Raw genomic sequence first — 20406 nt, 5'->3', positions numbered from 1 at the left:
GCACAGCACCTGGCCTTCGGGGCTGTCTGACACTGAACAAACCCTTGCCGAAGAAACAGGGACCTCTTTTCTTAGGAACAAGGATGTGGAAAGTCTAAAAAGGGGTCGAAGATGGGAGAATAAGTGGGCGGCAGAGGAAACGCCAGGGGAACAGAAGCACAGACCCAGGAGCCCAAACCACTCAGGAGAAGCCTCCTCCCGCCCGTGCAAGGCCTCTCCCCGCTGCAGGCGACGGGGGCCTCCACTGCGACAAACAGGGCCGCCGCCAACCAGAGCGTCCCCAGTTCGCGCAGCAGCACAAAGCTGAAATGCGAAGTGTTTATAACCCAACTCGGCTTGAAGCCAGGTCTGCAGAACCGACAGCCGCTCCGGGTGGGCGCGGGGCCACTACCTCCTCGGGCAGCGGGAAGGAGGCCTCCAGGACGGCCCCCGCGCGTCGGGGCGCCCCGCACGCTCTGCCCCCGACGGCGCCCGCGGGGCCCCGGTGATGATAAGGCCCGCGGCGGACCCCGCCGCCCCCCGCCGCTCCTCACCAGCCACCCCCCGGCCCTCGCCCCCCGGCCCTCGCCCGTCGCTCCTCACCTGCGCGCAGAGCCGGCGCCCGGCCTCCGTACCCCACGCTTCTAGCAGCGGCGCTCCGACTGAGCCGCAGACCGGAAGTCCCGCCTCCAAGGCCTTGGCGGAGGCGCGGGGCACGCCGGGAAAGGGGCTCTCGGGCGGGCCCGTGCTGCCTCCGCGCGGCCTCCCGCGGAACTCCCGGCGCCCGCCGGCGCCTCGCTGCGGCCCCAAGGGGCCTGGTCACCGGGTCCGGAGCATCTTCTCCCCCGCGGTGGGACCTCCCGCAGCCACCGAGCCTGTCTGTGCTGTTTCTCAGTTAGCTGTGTCCAGGGTTTTGGTTGAGGAACCGAGGAGAAAACCTGCCGAGCGCTCGCGACTGTCCCGGCCGGGCCGTGCGGGGCCAGTGCGCCGAGCCCGTCGGAGACGACCGGCCTCACCCCGGCGACGCGCCCCCGCGGGAAGGGGCCCTGACCTCCGGAGTGAGGGCGTCTTCCCGGGGGCGGTGGCCGAGTCCTGGAAGGCGAGTGACGATGCCGGGAGAGGTAGGATTAGGCGCCCCTCCCGTGAGCCAGGTGGGGTGGCGGCGGTGGGGAGGGGGAGGCGGGTTGGTGCTCAAAGCGGGACCTGCAGCGAGGGGCCCATAGAGTTGCCGGTCCTTCCCGTGCTCACTCAGCGCCCCCGTAATAGCCCGGGACCGGAGCCCACGGTGTCCAGATGCACAGGCAGAGAAGCGTGTTCAACAAAGTCATCGTGAATTGTTCTCTGAAGTTTTTTTTTTTTTTACTGTGGAACACTTCAAAGGCACAGAGAAGAGTGTACCAGAAGCCTGCGTGTCCACCCCGCTCCTTGCTGCACCCAGACCCCCTGTGCCCACCCCGGCCCTCCAGCCGGGTGATCTGGTCCCTGTAAACTAAATGCTGTGCCCTCTACCCAGGGCTGTGGCCCAGGCACGCTCCCTGGCAGCCCCAGCCCTGTTGCGAGCGCACCCAGAAGAGAGACTCACTCTAACACTCTCCTACTAGTCCACCCTGTCTGAAGTCTGCTCTGAAAACTGATCCCAGAACCCACTTTTCACCAACGGGCAGGAGCACAAGGTAGTGGGTGGGGGTAAGATGAAGGGCGGGGTCAGCGGGGACTCCTGGGAGGCTCTTACCTGTAGCTGAGATCACAGGGCCTAGCAGTTTGAACGTCTTGTAAGTCCAGCCATGGGACCTCAAATGCTCCCATGCTAGACTCCAACCTGTCCCACTCAAGACACACGAAGCTGTGCCGCGCGTGTCCGCAGCGCGCTGTCCCTGCAGCCGAGCCTAGCAGCAGGTGTGGGTCCACCCTAACCCCCTGGGCTTTTCCATTTATCAGCAAAAACCAGCCATTAGGCCACGGTCAGCAGCGTGATTCTCAAGCATAAAGAACAGGCTGAATTAGGAAAAAAAGGACACTGCATATGAATTTTAGAATTTATTAAATAAGAAAACTGTCAATTTGAACAGGATGCAAAAGGACATTTAAAAAAATAACATCCATAGGAAAACAGCCAAAAAGGCATCTAGTGCATGTTACACCTCCCCTCCAACAGGAAGGGATTGGAAAGGCACCCGGGGAGACGTCGCCCTGACCTGGGAAGGCTCTGCCTAGGCTCCAAGTCCCTGAATCCTACATGTCATTGTACAAGATGCTGCTTGGAATGCGTAGTAAAACCCTCCAGCCAAAACTAGTTTTCCAGTGCACTTAGATGGTGCCCCACCGTGGAATGCCTGTGCTGACCTTGGTCCCTGCGGGAAGATAGTGGCAACCACCTCGTGGGGCATCCATGCTCAGGTCACCAACCACAGGAGGCCCCCCCCCCCAGAAGCTGAAGGAGTGGTCTGTGAGCCAGAGGGGGCGCTGAGCACCGGCAATAAGGCACAGGTCCCTGTCTGAGGCGAGCGCTTACGTTATGGCTCATTTAGTGTTTTTCTCTACTTACGAAAGCAAAGACAATCAACTGAACGTATCTTACAGTTCATATTCTAGAATGACAATGAAAAACACTCATCACAGAACTGCTGTTTTCGTTTAGTAACTAAAAAAAGTCACCGGCTTTTATAGAAATGTCTTCCAGTGGGTGATCAGCGTCTATAGCTCACCAAGAAGGGCTACACGAAGCACAGGTGCAGCTCTCGTGTACAGGAGCTGCTCCTCCCTGTGCGCGGCTAATGATACTGGTCCAGGCTGTGAAATTAGTATCTCGTGATAGATGTTTTTACTGTGTGTGAAGACTGCACATTCAGAGACGTGGTGGCATGTTGGAATCCATCGGGTAATGGTTTCAGGATGTAAACAGAGCTGTGAGCTGGAAGCACCTCCGTGGTTCTCAAGACTCCTCCCCCTGACCTTTAATTTCAGAAATTCTGTCTATAGATTTAAGGATTTCAGCAACAAGATTCAACGTTTCAGCTCCAGAAACCAGCTGCCTGAAATAAAAGCACAGATGTTACAGATGGTTTCTACAACTGCTCCAGGGCAATAACAGAAGCTTTGGGACCTTCCTGGCAGTCCAGTGGTTTGGGCTCCCCTCCTCCACTGCAGGGGGCACAGGTTGGTTCCCTGGTTGGGGAACTAAGATCCCACAAGCCACACAACGCAGCCCCCCCACCCCCACCCCCCCAAAAAAAACCCAGAAGCGTTAAAGCACAGAAGTTCCAGAGTGAAAAGTGCAGAGTTTTTAAATCTTAGATTTAGTCTCAAGAGACTCTTTGTACTGGACTTAAACGAGACGGGCTCCTCTACCCACGGCTGTGTCTGGATACCCGATGGGCTTCCCTACCAGCGGCTGTGACTGGACACCGCTGCCGCTGAGCTCAGCCCCGCGGGAGAGAGATCACGACGACGGCAACCGACCCCTCCCAGGAGCCTCACTGTGCCCTGCATGTCTTGGGCCTTCTTCAAGTTTATGTGTTTTTATAAGAGGAAAAGTATTATTCTTTTTCACTCAAAACCTTGGTGTCTTGTAGGTGATTCAGATCTGGCTGACGTTAACCCTCACGCCTCCCAGGTGAAAACGGTCATCCCCCCGTGGACCGTGGAGGGCCTGCTCACCAAGGATGTGTCGTATGACCGCGGGGTGAACAGGATCACTGAGCCCCACCCCCCAAGGCTGCAGCTTGAAACATCAGCTAAGCACCCCCCTCCAGCCCCTGCACTCACTTGATGGAGGCACGCGCGTTGTCCATGACAGCGCGGAGGTTCTGCAGGGCCACGTCGGTGTTCTGCTTCACCACCGTCAGGCTGGCGCCCTGGCCTGACCGCAGGGCTTCGTTCTCGCGCTTGAAGTTAGAGACCTGCGCCTGGGCCCGGGGTGGGGGGTAGGGGGACGGGCGTGGCAGTGTTAGGACTTTTTCCTGGCTAAACAGGAGAGCAGCTAAAAGGCCATCTGACAAGGCACCCTAGGGTAGAGGTGACAAGGGGATGATGCCCTTTCCTAACCGCGGGGTAGCAGGCCTCCTAAACGACATGGGCCTAATGCCGTCCCTGGTACCTCGCCTGTCCTCTGGTGTGCACATGCCACCCCCCGCTGTACAGTGATGCCCTCGACACTCTTGTTGGGCATGACCAGGAGGCCCGGGAGGAAAGCTCACACTGTCCTGATTTGGGTGCCTCGTGTGCCAGGAGGAGCAGGATGGGGAGGGGAGGAAACCCCAGCAGACATTCTTTGGTGCCTTTTTTGGAATTCACGAATACGTGAACCATTTAAGCCCCTCTCTAGTTACCTGGAGCAAGCTGATTTCCTGTTTCAGTTTTAGGACGTGATTTTCTGCCTTTACTGCCCGTTTCTGTTATTCCCCCCACAAAAAAAGAAAAAAAAAAAGGCATCACTGATGGGGTAACATGGACACAGGATGCATCCCCTCCCTCCCCGTCCCTCTCCCTCACCTGGCGGCCCTGGCCAGGCGGGCCCACCCCATGGCTGGGCAGCCCATCGTGAGGGGCCCTGCTTACTGCTGGCCCACCCAGACCCACGTGCCCCCGGGGCAGGACTCGGTGCCCTGTAGGGAGTGACACAGCGGACACCTGACAGTGTCCAGCCAGGCTGGCCTGCCCAGCCCCCACCGCGAGCCAGGCGCCCGTCTGCTCACGGTCATGCGCTCCAGGTTCTCCTCCACCTGCTGCACTGCCGACTCCAGGTCCTGATAGTCCCTCTCCTCCTTGATCATTTTCGCTTCTAACTTCCGCTCAAGCGTCCTCACCCTTGTTGAGGAAAAAGCCCAGGTGATTAGTAACTCCCTTGACTAATTCTAAGAATGTCAGACTGTAAGCAGTTTTAATTGGATTGATCAAATAAAAACCACAAGAGCCCAAGGTTTCAGAATGCACCTTGGGAGGAACAGCTGTGAGGCAACAACCTCGGAGCTGGATGCCAGTTAGCTGGCGGTCAGGGGCACCCTGGGGCCGTCTGACAGCTCTGCTGCTCCATCGTCAAGTGGGGTTGATTTTGCTCTGTTTCAAATACACTTTTACTGAAGCCCGTGCGCCTAGAGACCGTGCTTGGCAACAAGAGAAGCCACCGCGATGAGAAGCCCGTGCACCGCAACGAAGAGTAGCCCCCACTCGCCGCAACTAGAGAAAGCCCGCACGCAGCAACAAAGACCCAACGCAGCCAAAAATAAATAAATTAAATAAACTGATTTTAAAAAACAAAACAAACAATAAAAACCCAGGCACAGTCCAACTCCGATACTTCATTATCGTTTTCGCATTGGTTTCTTTGAGGGTCAGAAGATGATTTGAATTGCAAGCCTAACTCAAAACTTACGTACATTTCTGTTTGAGTTTCAGAGAAGCTCTGAACCTCAGTCAGCTTTCTTCTTAGCTTAGAATTTTCATCTCTCAGCTGTAGAAAAAGAAAATCCTTATTAGAAACTCAGTGTCTCACTACAAAGGGATGTGTACTTCTGCTATTTGGCTCTGGAACTTCTTGATAAACAAAAATATTGCAAGAGTCACCCTACAGTCCACGTACAGAGAAAAACCAAGAACAAAGTTTTCTGCTTTTTAAAGGCCTACTACAGTCACAGACTCCAGTCTTACTCATATCTTGTAACTCTTTCTTAGGTGACTATAATTTTTCAAATGCCCTCAGGACACCGGGCAAGCTGTCCCCGAGCCACCAGCTGGGGTGGACCCTTTTCTGAGGGGCAGCGCGTTGAGGGTCTCCCCCTGCTCCAGTTCACGCCCCCTCACAGCCCTCCGCAGGACTTGGCGGTTACGCTCACGCTGGTCAGACAGACCACAGGCTGTCTTGTCCTTGGAGCCCACCCCCAAGGCCATCAGGGACACCGGGGGCTCCAGGCTTCCTCCAAGAATGCTGCTTAGACACGAGCCGTGACCAGGGTGCCGACACACAGGCCCTCTCACTTACTGCTTCGTAACTTATCTGCAGCGTCCGAAGGTGCCTGTCCCCCAGAGACTCTCCGTGGACTGTGAAGTCGGTGCTGGGGCTCCCGGCTGGGGAGACGCGGGAGTCGGAGTCGCTCAGCGTGCACGGAGGCAGAGACTCGGGCCCCACCAGCTCCGACGGGTTGGAGAAAAAGGAGACATAGGTGCTGCAGGGCGACGTGCTGGCGGCGACCCTGGAGGAGTGGGTCTGCTCCACGGCAGACGGCAGGTAGGCCCCGTCCCACCCTTCGTCCTCGTCCTCGTCCTCGTCCAGGAGGTCACCAGCCCCTGTCGGGTCTTCGAAAAACGGCTGCTGATACTCCAGGCCATACCCCACGGTCTGGGAGGTGGGGGAGTTGCGGTCGAGTCCCAGCGAGTGCCTTGTGGCTTCCTGAAGAAGACAGGGAGGCGACGCTCAGACTCCGGAGTCGTCGCAGGCCCTTCTTCCTAGACGGCTGGCGTTGGAACGAGAAGAAAGGCCCATCTCGAAAGGCCCATCTCGGCTACCGGGAAGGTGAGGGGCAGGAAGGACCCAAATGGCTCTGAGCGCCACACGGCTTCTCCACCGGGAGCAGCAGCTGCTCCGCTTTGCCCCACAGCCCTTGGCCAGTCTCCTGGGAAGGAACACTGCACGTCAGAAGAGAGACGGCCTCCGGAAGGGTTTTCTGTCTAAGGTCGCTGCAAACAACACCTGAGGTTTACCTTTGAATAAATTTTGCTGTCAGTGTTCTCCTTCGACAGGCCGAGGTTCTTGCTTTTCAGAAACTCTTTAAAGGAGAATGGATTTGCCTCTTCAAGATCTCCAAGTGTCTCACCTGAGATGATAACAGACGTCACAAACATGACAAGTCTCCTGAAGGTCCTTAAAGGGAGCGTCCCTACTCGCTGCTCTTTCCTGAACACGACCCCGCCGGAGATGGGGGACGCCGCTCTCGTCCTTCCACCAGACTGCAGCGACACCGGGAAATGAGAAAGCTGGCTGATAAAACAGACCAACTCGGGCATTCTAAATTCTCCTTCTCGTCCCAGCCCCTCGGTCTCCGCACCTTGCTGCCCACGGGGTCCACCTGGGGACATCTAAGGCTGCCACGCGCCCCCACTCCCAAAGGGCTTGGGCCGCAGCCTACGCCGGAGGCTGGCAGAGCGGACGTGCAGCCACATCAGGAACCACTGCTCCGCCTCCAGCCTTTCCCCACTCACTCTCCAGCTTCCCCTTCTCTTTCCCACTCTCTCGGTACCCAACCAGCCACCCTGCGCCCTTTAGGCCCACCAGTGATCCAAGCCCAGGTGCCAACCCTGTATGAAGCTGGCTCCTATAACCCTGACCCCACTGTCTCCTCAGACCCCTCAGGTGTGACTTCCCACCCCCTGCCATCCCTCATGCCCAGGTTCTCCTGCTCCTGTGCCCACTTTCCCTCCACCCGTGGGTCAAGATCGACTGTGGGGCTCCACCTCCACCTGCTCTTTCGAGCTCCAGGTGTACCAGTTATATGCTGTCAGACTGACAGCCCTGCTGCTGGGCACGTGCCTGGCACATGGAGACATGGACGGAGAGAAAAAGAAAGGATACTGAACTAATGCACCTCCAAAGCGTGTGTGCTGGGCTCCTGATGGGCCTTGCGTAGCGCCTTTCCCCTTTCCATAGCCAAAATCTGCAAAGAGACATCATCACCCCACCGTGATCGTGGGAGGCCTTTATGACCACAACTATTTTTGACATGAGGTCTCTACTGCAGTGGTTCTTACGGCCTGGGCAACTTTCAAAGCACAAGTCCCTGGGCTCCTGCCCCTGGAGATGGCCTGACGTCCATAGGCCCTGGCATCTGTGATTCTGAAAAAGCTCCTGATAGGTCTGATGCCCCGTGGGGCAGGCGCACGTCCTCCGTCTTATGGTGCCTCCTGAATGCCCTCGTGGGTTGTCATTGGCTCTCAGACCCTGACAGAACCACCTAAGCGCTCCCTCAACACCCTGGACCCCAGGCAGGCAGGGTAGCCGCTTGGGGAGAATTAGGATGAACTAAAGATGGCCTCTGCCCAGCTGCAGCGACCAGAGGATGGCTACGCCTGGTTTCCCAGCCTGGCCTACTGGATGAAGGTTCCCTCATCCTCCCACCTGAAAGAGCAAGGTGGTTTCCTGTGTTGCCACTGGGCCTACCTCTATGGCGGCATTTGCCACGGTGTACTGGAACTGTCTGGCTGCGGGGCAGGGGGTTCTGCAAGAGGAGACTGTGAGCTCCAGGGGGCGGGACTCCTATCCACTTACGTTTCCTACTCCCAGCGCCCGGCGCACGGTGGGGCTAGTGGTCACCGTTGGGCCGGAGCTGAGTTGCGCTATCGCGCGGGACCTACAGGTAGTGCCGGCACCGGGAGTCCCTGAGGCTCGTCTCTCACCTGTGTCTCCCACGGAAGCTAGCACCGGACTGGGCACATAGCACATAAACGTCGGCCGAATGCCGAAGAAGGGGGACTCCAGGTCCCTGGCTTGGGGGCGCTCACAGTCTAGCTGGGGGAGACAAGACGGGCGCTCATAGAACGCGGGAGCTGTAATAACAACAAGAACGACTTCACCGCGCGCCCGCCTCACCTGGGCCTCAGCGCGGACGCCGGGCCGCGGACCCCCGCCCGCCCCCCGCCCGCTCACCGTCCGGAATAACGAGGCTCCGGGCCCGGGACAGCGGGGTGACGCCGGGGCGGCGCGCGTAGCCCGCCATCGCCGCGGATCCCGCTGCGCCAGCCCTCCCTAGCCCGGCAGCGGCGGCTCCATGACTCCGACTCCGCCCCGGCCGCGGCCCAAGTCGGCCACCCCGTCGCCCGCCGCTCGGCCGCTGCTCCTGCTCCGCGTACCGGAAGCGCAAGCCCGAACGCCTCGGGGGGGCGGGGGGGGCGCCGGAGGCGGGACAGGAAGTGACGACAGAGCGGTGGGCGGTGACTCAAGATGGCGGCTATGGTGCTGGCGGCGACGCGGCTGCTGCGAGGCTCGGGCTCCTGGGGCAGCTCGCGGCTGAGGTGAGCCGAGGGCCGGCCGGGGATCGGCCGGGGGCTGGGGCGGCCCGCGCCCTTCTGGACGCTCCGCCACTGGCTCCCCCACGCCGAGGGGCGGCGCCCGGCAAGCGGGCTGGGAGTGCGGGACCCCCGCCCGGTCCCCGAGGCGACGGGGGCACTTCCCCCCATGGCGCCCCGGGCTCCGGCCCCGAGCCCCATCCACCTCTCCCCCGCCCTCTCCTCCCGGGCGGTCGGGGGTGCCTGTCCGAGGTCACGTGTCATCTCCGCCCCGGCCCCTTCCGGCCGCGTGCCCCCTTGTGAGGCCGAGCCGGCAAGCCTGGGTTCTGTGGTCGCCAGAGCCATGTCCTTGACTGCTGTGCTCTGTCCCCTCTCCTCTGGATGTCTGGTCTTTTCCCGCACTGGCGCTTTCATTCAGGCGACAGATGGGTGTTGATCCCTCGCTGTGAGGTCCTGGGTGCGATGGGGACAGAAACCAGGCACTGGGTCCAGGCAATCTCATGCCCGAAGTGTCGGCTTTAAAGGGAGTGAGCCGCCTTCGGCGGTAAGAAACAGGAGAGACTAAGTTCAGGTGGAATGCGGAGGAGCAGCTTACGAGGAGGAGGTGACATCTGAGCCGAGGAGTGGGGAGTGAGAGACGGGTCGGCCCTGTGAACAGTGCAGGGGAAGGCAGGTCAGGCTGGGAACCGTGAGAACGGCAGCGTGGGGATGATGAGCCCAGTGTGTCCGGGGAACGGACCAGCTGGCCAGTGGGACCTGGACCTGGGGCGGGGGGTGGCTACCAGATGAGTTTGGAGGGGGAGTTAGAGGCCTTCGGGACCAGGTGAAGAGATGTGGCTTCTGCTTAGGCTCCAGGGAGCTGTTGAAGGGCAGGGCTTGGCCAAGTGCTCGGTGTGTAGAAACAGACTTAACCCACTGAATCCTCCTTTCATGGAGGTGGCATTTGAGGCCTAGAGACCTGAACCAACTTGCCGCATGTCCCTGGGAACACCTCAGCGGTGTTCTTGATCACGCCTCTGTGTTGTCTCTGGGGACGTGTAGAAAGCAGTCGTCTAGATAAGGAGATGCTGATTTTTTAAATGCACACAAAACACAAATAACTGCACCTAGGTGGTCACCACAGGTCCCGTCATCTCAGTTGTATTGTACCTGGGCTGATTTCTGTGTTTCAGGTTTGGAGCCCCTGCCTACAGGCAGTTCAGTAGTGGCGGTGCCTACCCCAGCGTCCCCCTCTCTTCCCCCTTGCCCGGGGTACCCAAGCCTGTTTTTGCTACAGTTGATGGACAAGAAAAGTTTGAAACCAAAGTCACCACACTGGAGAATGGGCTTCGTGTGGCGTCCCAAAATAAGTTTGGACAATTTTGTACAGTAGGAAGTAAGTACTGTCGGTAGCATTGTGGGTGGCCCCGTTTGTTGTAATCCGCACACACTTCAGTTGACTGTTAGTTGTACTTAGGGCATCGTTCATGAATTGTATCCTGAGTGAAAAAGCATGGCGTAGAATCTGAGAATTTAGTAACCAGAGTATGAACGGTGGCTCTCCTGGTGGTGGGTTTTTTTTTCCTTCTTTCTACCTTTCTGTTACCCTGAAAGTTTTCTACCACAGATATAAAGTACGTAATTTTATAAATACTGATGTACGTATATAGCTGTGAAAACCTTCGGAATCGAGGTAATGTACGTATTTGTCATTCTCATGTGTTTAAATCTGGTTGTTTGGTCATATTCACAATTTTAAAAGGTTTGTCTTGATTAAATCTTCCCTTTTGAATATCTGACTTAACCTGTCAATTTTCTTTTTATTGCCAGTTCTTATTAACTCTGGATCAAGATACGAAGCAAAATATCTCAGTGGAATTGCTCACTTTTTGGAAAAATTGGCATTTTCGGTCAGTGTCCAACTTGTGATTTTTGAGACTATACTTGGGAAGAATCTGTCAAGGTTTGCTTTTCTAAAATGGATATTTTAATAAATGCTTAAGTTGCCAAGTCGATACTAATTAAGGTTTTTAAGTTAGAAGATGATTTGATTTAATGTGTTCTGAAAGCAAAAGTAAATTCTTTTCTTAAAAACTGTATCTTGGAGGTTGTCCTGCGTGGCTTACGTAGGTTCTCTTATTCATTTTTCCTAGTCTACTGATCGATTTGACAGCAAAGATGAAATTCTGCTTACCTTGGAGAAGCACGGGGGTATTTGTGACTGCCAGACGTCAAGGTACGCCAGCTTTCACGTACAGACTCATCTTTTACCATGTGGACTGTCCTCATCCTTGGTCAGAGTCCCCCTGAGCCCCTCCCATTGGCGAGGCCATGGAGGTGAATGGTGAGAAGTGAGCCCTGGTCCAGGCAGAGAGTCGGGTGGAGGGTTGGGTGGGTGGCAACACTTTCACAGAGGCATGCGCTCCGAGGGCCAAACCTCCCCTGTCATTCGAGCCAGGCTGCTGGCTGGGCACTGGGGACGCAGAGCAGGCCTGTCCGCAGGATGCTCACAGATCGGGCGAAGGGCTGCACCACAGGTGGTAGACGCAGGAGCCAGGGGCCAAGGGTGGTGGGAGCGTGGGGAAGGTCAGGAAGGGAACGGTAGGCAACTCAACGTCGGGGCTGCTGCTTAAAGGCACCTGCCAGGTGGAATAACGGGCGGCCGTGGCTCAGACCCAGGGGACAGCAGGTGCAGAGGCTCAGCCTGGAAGAGGCAGTGGTCAGTTTGGGGTGGGGAAGGTTCAATAGGTAGGTGGGGCACAGATGGGGTAGGGGTGCTGTGGACAAAGGCGGGTGGTGTTTGTCTGCCCAGTGTGGGGCGTGTTTTGGAAAGCTCTGTTCAGGGCAATATGAGATGAGCAGGCAGAGATCACACCTTTTTGTGTGTGTGTGTGGTCCACGCCAGGTGGCATGCGGGATCTTAGTTCCCCGACCAGGGATCGAACCCGGGCCCCTGCAGTGGAAGCACAGAGTCCTAATCACTGGACCTCCAGGGAAGTCCCAGATCACACTTTTTTTTAAGCGGTTGGTTCTTTCGATTTGAATGCTAAAAAAATTAGAGAGAGGGCTTCCCTGGTGGCGCAGTGGTTGAGAGTCCGCCTGCCGATGCAGGGGACACGGGTTCGTGCCCCGGTCTGGGAAGATCCCACGTGCCGCGGAGCGGCTGGGCCCGTGAGCCATGGCCGCTGGGCCTGTGCGTCCGGAGCCTGTGCTCCGCAACGGGAGAGGCCACAACAGTGAGAGGCCCACATAACGCAAAAAAAAAAAAAAAAAAAAAAATTAGAGAGAAAACATAGGTTAAATGCCAAGAATTAGAGTTGGCATGGAGGCAGTACGTTCACACGTTCAAAAAAAGGTCTGTTCAGAAACTTGTGGCTCCCGGCTGCCCGTGAATGAAAGCCAGACTGGTTGGCTGTGTTCTTGCGAAAACTCTCATCCTCCGTCTCCCCAGGGAGCCCCTTCCTGTGGTCAGGCAGGCCTGTGTTCTGCCCCAGTGCAGCCAGCTAATTCCCAGCTCAGGCTCTTGTTCCTGCCGCTCTCCCACGTGGTCCTACAGCACTTCCCCACTGAGAATGGCCCCTTCCCTGCAGAGGTCCTGGTGGCCATGTCTCCCCCCCAGGGCTCGCTCCTCTCCACGTGGCAGCCGGGCCCGCTCTGCGCGGTCTCCGGCCTGACCGTGCCGCCCTCGTGGCTCTGTGGTTGCCACGTTTGCGCCTCCCCTGCCTCAGTGCGCCTGTCTGAACACAGTGCCTCGTGCTGTGAGCTACTGTCACGATCAGTCTCTGTCCCCCAGCCGTCTAAGGCCAGGCATGCGCCCGTGTGGACAGTTCGCCTAGCGGACACTTAGCGCAGGATGACACGAGTAGCCTCAGAGGGGGCTTGTGCTGGTGAAAACCGCTCAGAGCTGCCTCTCCAGTTGGGCTGGACAGTGTCTTCCAGTCCAGCGATTAGCCTGCGCACAGCTGTGGTTCCTGCCTGCTAAGAGTTTATGCTGTAGGGTGGGAAAGGGGAAAAAGCCCCAGCTGTGTGCTGACCCTCGACGCAGGAAGATGTAGCCGCTTCCCCTGCCGCCCCAGCCTACACCTGTCGTGACCTTAGTGCCCCCGACGTTGGTCTTGTTGGTTTTTCCAGAGACACCACCATGTATGCTGTGTCTGCTGATTCTAAAGGCCTGGACACAGTGGTTGGCTTGCTGGCAGACGTGGTCCTGCACCCCAGGCTAACAGGTGTGCATTCGGGCTGCTTGAGGGGTCCTGGGGTGGGGGGCAATGCTGGGAGGTGTGTTGACGCACTGCCCCGGGGAGGGGCGCTGTGTTATGGAGCCTTGGGCCCACCCGCCAGTGACAGTCAGCAGGGGGTCCCTGGAAACAACGCTCACGATTAGGAACGTCCTTGATACTGACTTCAACACTTCTGTCTGTGCCCTCTGACGTTTGTAGCCAAATGGTTCTTTCGTTTCAGAAAAGCATCTCAGATGGTGTTTAAACACCCTGATGGACGTGCTACCAGAAATTTCTGTGTCTCTGTCCCCATTCCCTTCCTCAGCCTTGCAAATGGCAGGACTTCAAGCTCCCTCCTAGGAGTGGACACAGGCCAGTCTAGCTGTGCTGTGTTTCACAGCAGCCTGGCCTTGGGGTTCCCAGGCTGCGGTTCCTCATTACGATCTTTCTGGTGCTGGTTCCAGTTAACCTGATGAAACACACCCCCGCCATTGGTCTGTGCCTCTGTGTCTGGACCTGAGCGCCTCGTACGGGGAGGAAGCCGCGGCTCGGAGCGGGGCCAGGTGGCTGCTTCCGGGCAGAGGGGAGGAGGCCCAGTTCGTCCAGGTCCCAGCCTGCAGGGCACTCTCCCCGTCGCTCGTACGAGTGTCCCCAGGTCTGCCGCAGAGGAAGGCAGAGGAGGCGCTGCCCGTGTCTGCCGATGAACGACACTGGGCCCAGCTTGGCGACCTGGGCTCAGGGCGGCCTCCGTCTGAGCCTTGTCTCTGGTTCTCTGCAGATGAAGAAATCGAGCTGACGCGTATGGCTGTCCGGTTTGAGCTGGAGGACCTCAGCATGCGGCCCGACCCAGAGCCCCTCCTCACCGAGATGATTCACGAGGTGCGATGGACACGTGGGCCACCTCCACGGCCTCGACCCCTGACCCCGGGCTCTGCGGGGGTCGTTCCCCTGCCTGATGCCGCCTTGCAGAACAGTTTTAATTTCTGAATTTGTTAGCTATGCACGTTTTAAACTTTCTAATCCTTACGGTGACGAGGTCTGTAGAGTGAGCCTTTTATTTTACGTTTCTTACGCATTTTCGTTCTGGGAGGCAGATTTCACTACTTCTGTAAACGCACAGAGCTACTCCTGCCAAACGGGAGCTGAAACGGGCAGCTGGGGGGCTCTTCCCATCTGGCCGGGGATCGCGGCAGTCCCGGCTTGCCTGGGGAGGCCTGGCTGTGTTCCCTTTGTCACTTGTGTTTCTCTTGCTTCCTTTATCAAGGCTGCTTACAGGGAAAATACAGTTGGCCTCCACCGTTTCTGCCCCACGGAGAACATCGCAAAGATTGACCGATCGGTGCTTCATTCCTACCTGAGAAACTACTACACCCCCGACCGCATGGTGCTGGCCGGGGTTGGGGTGGAGCACGAGCAGCTGGTGGAATGCGCCAGGAAGTACCTCTTGGGCACCAGCCCTGCCTGGGGCAGCGGGGCGGCCGTGCACGTGGACGGATCGGTGGCACAGTACACCGGGGGCATCGTCAAGGTAAAGCCGTAATCTCGGGGTGCGTGCGCTTTCTTTGACTTCTTGCAGCATGACCGATCTTGTGTTTATCCTGAAGGTGTTAGGTTCACCTTAACCCGCGTTCCTCTTAGAGCTGAGTTCCACCTGGGCTGGAGGCTCGGCTGGTCGCGCCTCTTGAGGGGTTTCCTGACACTGGTGTACGGTTTCTGTAGACCCGTTTATATACCACCCGACTGAGAAGCGTGCCAGGCCTGGTGGTCTTTCACTGAGTGCACGTGTCCGTTCTTGGTTCCAGCTGGAAAGGGACATGTCCGGTGTCAGCCTGGGCCCCACCCCGTTCCCCGAGCTCACGCACATCATGATTGGCCTGGAGAGCTGTTCCTTCTTGGTGAGTCCCGGGCGGCCCGGGCAGGGCGTCCTGGAGCGGGCGCCACGCGTGCGCGGGCTCGGCCCAGGCTGAGCTCTGCCGTCCGTCTGCCGCAGGAGGGGGACTTCCTCGCTTTCGCGGTGCTGAACATGATGATGGGCGGCGGCGGCTCCTTCTCGGCCGGTGGGCCTGGCAAGGGCATGTTCACCCGGCTCTACCTCAATGTGCTCAACAGGTGGGTTGGGTGCCCTCGCCTGCTGTGTGGGGCCGCTGGCCCAGGCGAGCATGCTCTGGGGCCATGACACCTCCCTGGTGTCCCTCTCCCCATGTCCCTCACAGGCACCACTGGATGTACAACGCGACCTCCTACCACCACAGCTACGAGGACACGGGCCTCCTGTGCATTCACGCCAGCGCCGACCCCAGACAGGTGAGGGCCGGGCCTCCTTCACTGCGGGAACCGGGGCACGAAGGCTGCCGGGCTGACATCACACTCTCCCACTCCACGCTCTCTTACAGGTTCGAGAAATGGTGGAAATCATCACGAGAGAGTTTGTTTTAATGGCTGGAACTGTCGATGTGGTAAGTAGGGTGTGGATGTGGTAAGTAGGGCTCGGAGCCATTTCCAACATCCTCGCGGTGTTCGATGGGTAGAGAACACGGTGTAGGGGTGGCTGGCAGAGGGCTCGTGCTCTGTGCCCACACCGCCAGCATCCCAGCCAGGACAGCGCAGCCCTGGGGTGACCCAGACCTGCCCCCGTGGGAGCCCGTCCTCCCTGGTCTTGATGCTGAGAACCCCCCCAGTGCCAGGTCTGCTTGCTCTGACCGAGCCCGTGCCTCCGGTGCCTGCCCTGTGTCCTTCTGTAAAAGGGTAAATTGGAGCAGTGTTGAACGGAATGAGCGGGCCACGCGGGGCATTTTTCTAGTTCTTTCCTGGCTCTGGTTTATGTTTTGACCTGAGATTTTGTTCCCTCATTTTTTTCATTTACTTTTTATCATACCATACGGTTTAGAAGTGTTGTTTTTTCTTCTGGATCAGAACTGGCACCAATAAGCAGATTCTATATACACACTACACATGGAAGTGTGCTCAAACAGCTGTGTACACACGCACGCACACAGGCACATACACACATGCACACAGCAGCAGAGAAGCCCAGCGTGTGAGCCTGCTAGGGGTCAGTGGGTGTGCTTCACCTTCAGAGCTTCTCTTCTGCACGTTCCATGTTTTCTGCAGTAACCACATACTCCCTTTTTAATCAGAAAAAGAAGCATTATTTTAAAAATAAAAACGTGTTTAAAAATTTACACTTGGTGGTTCCGTTAGCGTCCTGCTAGAAAAAGTGTTTTTCTCTAACGTGAAGGCAACTTGAGATAAAAATTATTTGCCTGAACTTGCAAAAGTGATCAAGACCTGTCTTAAATCAGGAGTTATTTTACTTAAACGATGCAGACTCTAGACGGCCGAGATGTTCTCCAGGCCTGCGAGCTCCCCGGTGGGCGGCCTGCACCTCTCACCAGCCCCCCGTCTCTGCCCTTGCGCTCCAGGCTGGGCTTCAGGAACGGAACTCCCTGGAGCTTAGTCTTAAACTTGGCCCCAGATACAGAGCTGTTAGCTTGAGCTGGCTCCTGCGGATTTCCCAGGGAGCGCGGTGAACGTAGCTGACAGGACCCTGCCGGGATTTGCGGGGAGCCCCAGAGCCTGCGTTGAGTTTGTTTTCCTTGTGATTTCAACATGTGGCCAGCTTTGGGGTCTTGGAGTTTGGGTGTTTGGTGTTCTTCCTTGCTCATGCTGCATGGCAAAGTTTAAACCCAAGAACTCCAGGGAAGCACATACTTCTCCCTTATTTCGAATGTGGTAAAAGCCCTATTAGTGTAGTTCCAGCCGTGACCCAGAAAGCACAGAGGCGGAAACATGGCGGGATCTGCTGGTGACTTGGGCCGCGAGCCCAGGCACGGGGGGCCGTGTTCCCTTATTCAGCCCTGGGTAAGCGGAAGACCCTTCGCCAGGACACTCGGTCAGCCCCTCTGTTGGCTGGGCCGTTCGCGATTGGCTGGGAGACGGGCGTGAGCCCAGGGACTGAGCCACGTGACCCCGCAGGTGGAGCTGGAACGGGCCAAGACGCAGCTCACGTCCATGCTCATGATGAACCTGGAGGCCAGGCCCGTCATCTTCGAGGACGTGGGGAGGCAGGTGCTGGCCACCCGCTCCAGGAAGCTGCCCCACGAGCTGTGCGCACTCATCCGTGAGTCCCGGGCCCAGGGCGGGGGTGGCCCCCGCAGGACTTGTCCTCTCCCAGGTCTGCTTCCCGGCCCTGCCAGCGCTGGCTGAGCGCCTTACCCGTGTGACTCCAGCTTTTTGCCCCCTTACGAAAGGGCCTCTCAGGACCCCTCCAGGTTTCAGCGCAGGTTCAATGGGAAGGTGGGTGGAAAGCGCACGGCCCGGTGCCGTGCTGTGCGTGGAGAGACACCAGCTCCGGCAGCACTGCCCCGGGCGCTCGTGGTAGGTGTCCGTGGCCTCCTGTGAGTGGCCTTCAGGAGGCCCTGAGCCTCCAGTTCAGGATGCCAAGCTGTATTTGCTTGTGACTCTTTGGGGGACAGGTTAGTCTTAGCTTTGTCAGATTCCCAAAGGGTCCGCAACCCCAGAAGGGCTCTGCCTACTGCTCTGCAGGGCCGAGTCGCCCAGGGTGAAGCTGACGTGGTCCCCGGGTGTCTGCTGGGTTTGGAGTCCTGCTGAGGACATCACTTGCCCCGCTTACGCGCAGACCCTTGTCCTCCCTGGGAGCAGCCCCTCAGACCCTCAAGTACCACAGTACCCGATCTCCCTGAGGCCTCGTCTTCTGTAGAAAACAAGTTCCCAGGGGTGTGGTTCCCCCCTCCAAGGCTGGGCCACGTGTGCAGCCCCTCGGCCCCCCTCGTTCTGACCTCATCCTTGGTCCACGCAGTGCTAAGGCTTTGGTTTTCCCCTCCCTGCAGACTCGCCATGTAGGTAACTCATAGCTGAGAGGTTTTTTCCTTTTTTAATTAATTACATTAACTCCTGTTGGGATGGGCATGTCCTAATGCAGTTGAAATTAACACTCGCCCATTTACTAAGAAACTCACTGTGCAGTCCACACATGGCTGCGCTTGGACCCTCGGGGGTCCTCAGCATCTCTCCTCCGCAGGTGGCGAGGCGGTGGCAGGTTGGGGACCCCTCTGTTCGGGACCGCAGCCACGGCATGGGAGGAGTGGGATCCATGCGGGGTCGGGTGTTCCCCTGACACCTCTCTTCCCCGTGCCAGGCGATGTGAAGCCAGAGGACATCAAGAGAGTTGCTTCTGCGATGCTCCGCAGGAAGCCCGCAGTGGCCGCCCTGGGGGACCTGAGCAATCTGCCGGCGTACGAGCACGTCCAGGCGGCGCTGGCGAATAAGGACGGGCGCCTGCCTAGGACTTACCGGCTCTTCCGGTAGAGGCGGTAGAGGCGCCGTGGCAGCACCGTCCACATGCGTTTCTTTGGGGTGACTTTTGGGCAGACATTCACAGACGGTGCAGACTGGGGGACTTTTCCCAAACGTGAATTCCTTCAGAACTGGACGTGCCAATCAGTGGAATAAAGATTGCTCTCCACCACTGCGGCTGGAAACCAGGGGAAACGCAGGGAGGTTGGAGCAGCCGGCTGGGGTCAAGCCGGGCTAGTCTTCCTCCTCCCCCAGGAGTTTCGGCAGGTGGGGGGACCGCGTGGTTCCCCGAGGCCGGTGGTCATTGAGCGGGCGAGGCCTGACCTCTCCTCTGAGGCCCCCGGGCCCATCAGCCGGCCTGCATCCGGGAGGCCGGGGCCACCCATGCCAGCACCTTGAGGGTCCCGGGGCGATGCACCATCCAGCTTGACCGGTGAGGGGTAGCCTCTTGCCCTCAGTAGTAAGGCCCTGATTTCAGAGGTGGGGAGCTCGGGGCAGGGGAGGCGGGCTTGAAAGGCGGGAGGACTGAGGCCGCGTGCGGGGCCCTGCGGGGTCAAGGGGCTTCGGTGACGGCCCTGCAGGGCCTGGGCACTTGCACTGGCTGCCGTGGGTCCTTCTGACGCTGCCGTGGTTCACAGGGCGGCTTCCTGGCCACCAGCGGGTTGCACAGAACCGGGCCACAAAGCTTTGTGGAGAAGAGTCGTTTCCAGGCTGTATTTTTTGAAACGCTAAGTGCAGCCCCTGCTGTCCAGCTGGGAGAGGGAGGGGTGACCTCAGGCCGTCAAATAAACATTTCGGTGTCACCTCTGTCACGTCGTTCATCTTGTTGGGGCCTGTCGTCCCTTTATTTCCATCCCTTTACTGCAGGCCTACCCTGGCCCAGGTGGGAGGGGTCTGGGCTCCTGCTGTCCTTCGCCAGCTCCGCTCCAGTCTGCTGGGTGGGAGCCCCAGGCTCATGGCAAGTGGGCCAACAGCGTGGATTCCAGTTCTTAGGAACGCCCTGTGGTTACTGGGCTGGTTGGGAGGGAGCGCGAGGCGTGCTGGGAGCTGCTCCCAGCCGGGCCCAGGTGCCTCTTGGGGAGCTGGCGCTCACCTGGGCTTTCTATCCCCTGGACACCTACCCCTCCCTCTCTCCTCCCCCTTTGCCCCCACTGCCCCGTTCACTTGGAGGCCTTCCCTCCACCCTTTCAGCCCCCGCCCACTCTACGCGCCGTCCATGCTGTTCCCGGAGCCCCCTGTGCGCCTTCGTTGGCGCCCACGCCGAGTCTGGCCCTTGGGGACTGGCTGGCTTGTGGCCTGTGGCAGGACTCAGTGTGTTGGAGAGAACGAGAGACAGATTTTAAAAACCACCCTCACACTCGGTCGTATTTCGCAATTCTTTATGAAGCTTATTTTCCAGACCTTGGTCGATTTCATTTGTGTTAATTTGAATTTCAACCTAACCGTCCAAGTGAAAGCCCATTCATCTAAAGTCTATAATGGCTCATACTAAGTAAACTGCTTCACTTTGGACCCATGAGATGTACGCAATGACCCCCCCTCAAGGACACGAAGCCCAATGTCAAGCCAAACTAATACACGTGAGCGTCGCGTTAACTCTCTCTTCTCCATGATTCGGGTCAGAGAAAATGCCTAGAAAGAGTCCATAAAACCCTACTCATTTCGAGCCCCATTACCACAAAAACCTTTGTAACAAAAGAGATTTTCTGTTAATTGAGTCAAAGCTCAATGGCACATTCTTTGAGCAAAATTTTATACATACAACCTGAAGAGTTTCTTGAAATCAGATGGGATTAGCTGTGCCTTCTCATTAATGGACTTTCTCCCATTTGTATCAAAAGATTGCGTGTATATTGCTTTAGAGTTTAGACTCCATATTCTGGAAGCAGAGGTGAATAAAAGTTTGATAACGGTATTC

The 20406-nt window shown here is 57.7% G+C and overlaps 2 protein-coding genes across 5 annotated transcripts; one reads left to right on the top strand and one right to left on the bottom strand.

The window, feature by feature from the left end:
* Positions 1–2015: 2015 nt before the first annotated feature.
* Positions 2016–8684, bottom strand: ENTR1 (endosome associated trafficking regulator 1; the record flags this gene model as incomplete). 4 transcript variants are annotated; one of them, XM_079705635.1, is made up of 10 exons in its annotated part: positions 2016–3011; positions 3745–3884; positions 4308–4370; positions 4674–4785; positions 5355–5428; positions 5957–6364; positions 6676–6788; positions 7557–7625; positions 8365–8514; positions 8615–8684. In XM_079705635.1, the coding sequence occupies 10 exons, from the start codon at positions 8682–8684 to the stop codon at positions 2912–2914; spliced, it is 1299 nt and encodes a 432-aa protein (XP_079561761.1). In that variant the 3' UTR covers positions 2016–2911. The 4 variants fall into 4 exon arrangements, with proteins under 4 accessions (XP_079561761.1, XP_079561762.1, XP_079561763.1 ...); XM_079705636.1 differs by lacking the exon at positions 7557–7625; XM_079705637.1 differs by lacking the exon at positions 8365–8514.
* A 224-nt stretch (positions 8685–8908) lies between these two features.
* On the top strand, positions 8909–19297 carry PMPCA (peptidase, mitochondrial processing subunit alpha; the record flags this gene model as incomplete). The annotated part of the gene is given in 14 exon segments (XM_079705824.1): positions 8909–8979; positions 10146–10348; positions 10783–10862; positions 11106–11188; positions 13084–13178; positions 13951–14051; positions 14437–14700; positions 14975–15067; positions 15163–15281; positions 15386–15476; positions 15566–15628; positions 17148–17292; positions 18159–18312; positions 18314–19297. Coding segments are annotated over 14 exon segments (1749 nt in total). The 3' UTR covers positions 18501–19297.
* Between the last annotated feature and the right edge of the window lie 1109 nt (positions 19298–20406).

This window comes from Hyperoodon ampullatus (assembly GCF_949752795.1).
Source record: "Hyperoodon ampullatus genome assembly, chromosome: 6".
NCBI lineage: Eukaryota > Metazoa > Chordata > Mammalia > Artiodactyla > Ziphiidae > Hyperoodon > Hyperoodon ampullatus.
This window is presented reverse-complemented; position numbering and strand designations above follow the sequence as displayed.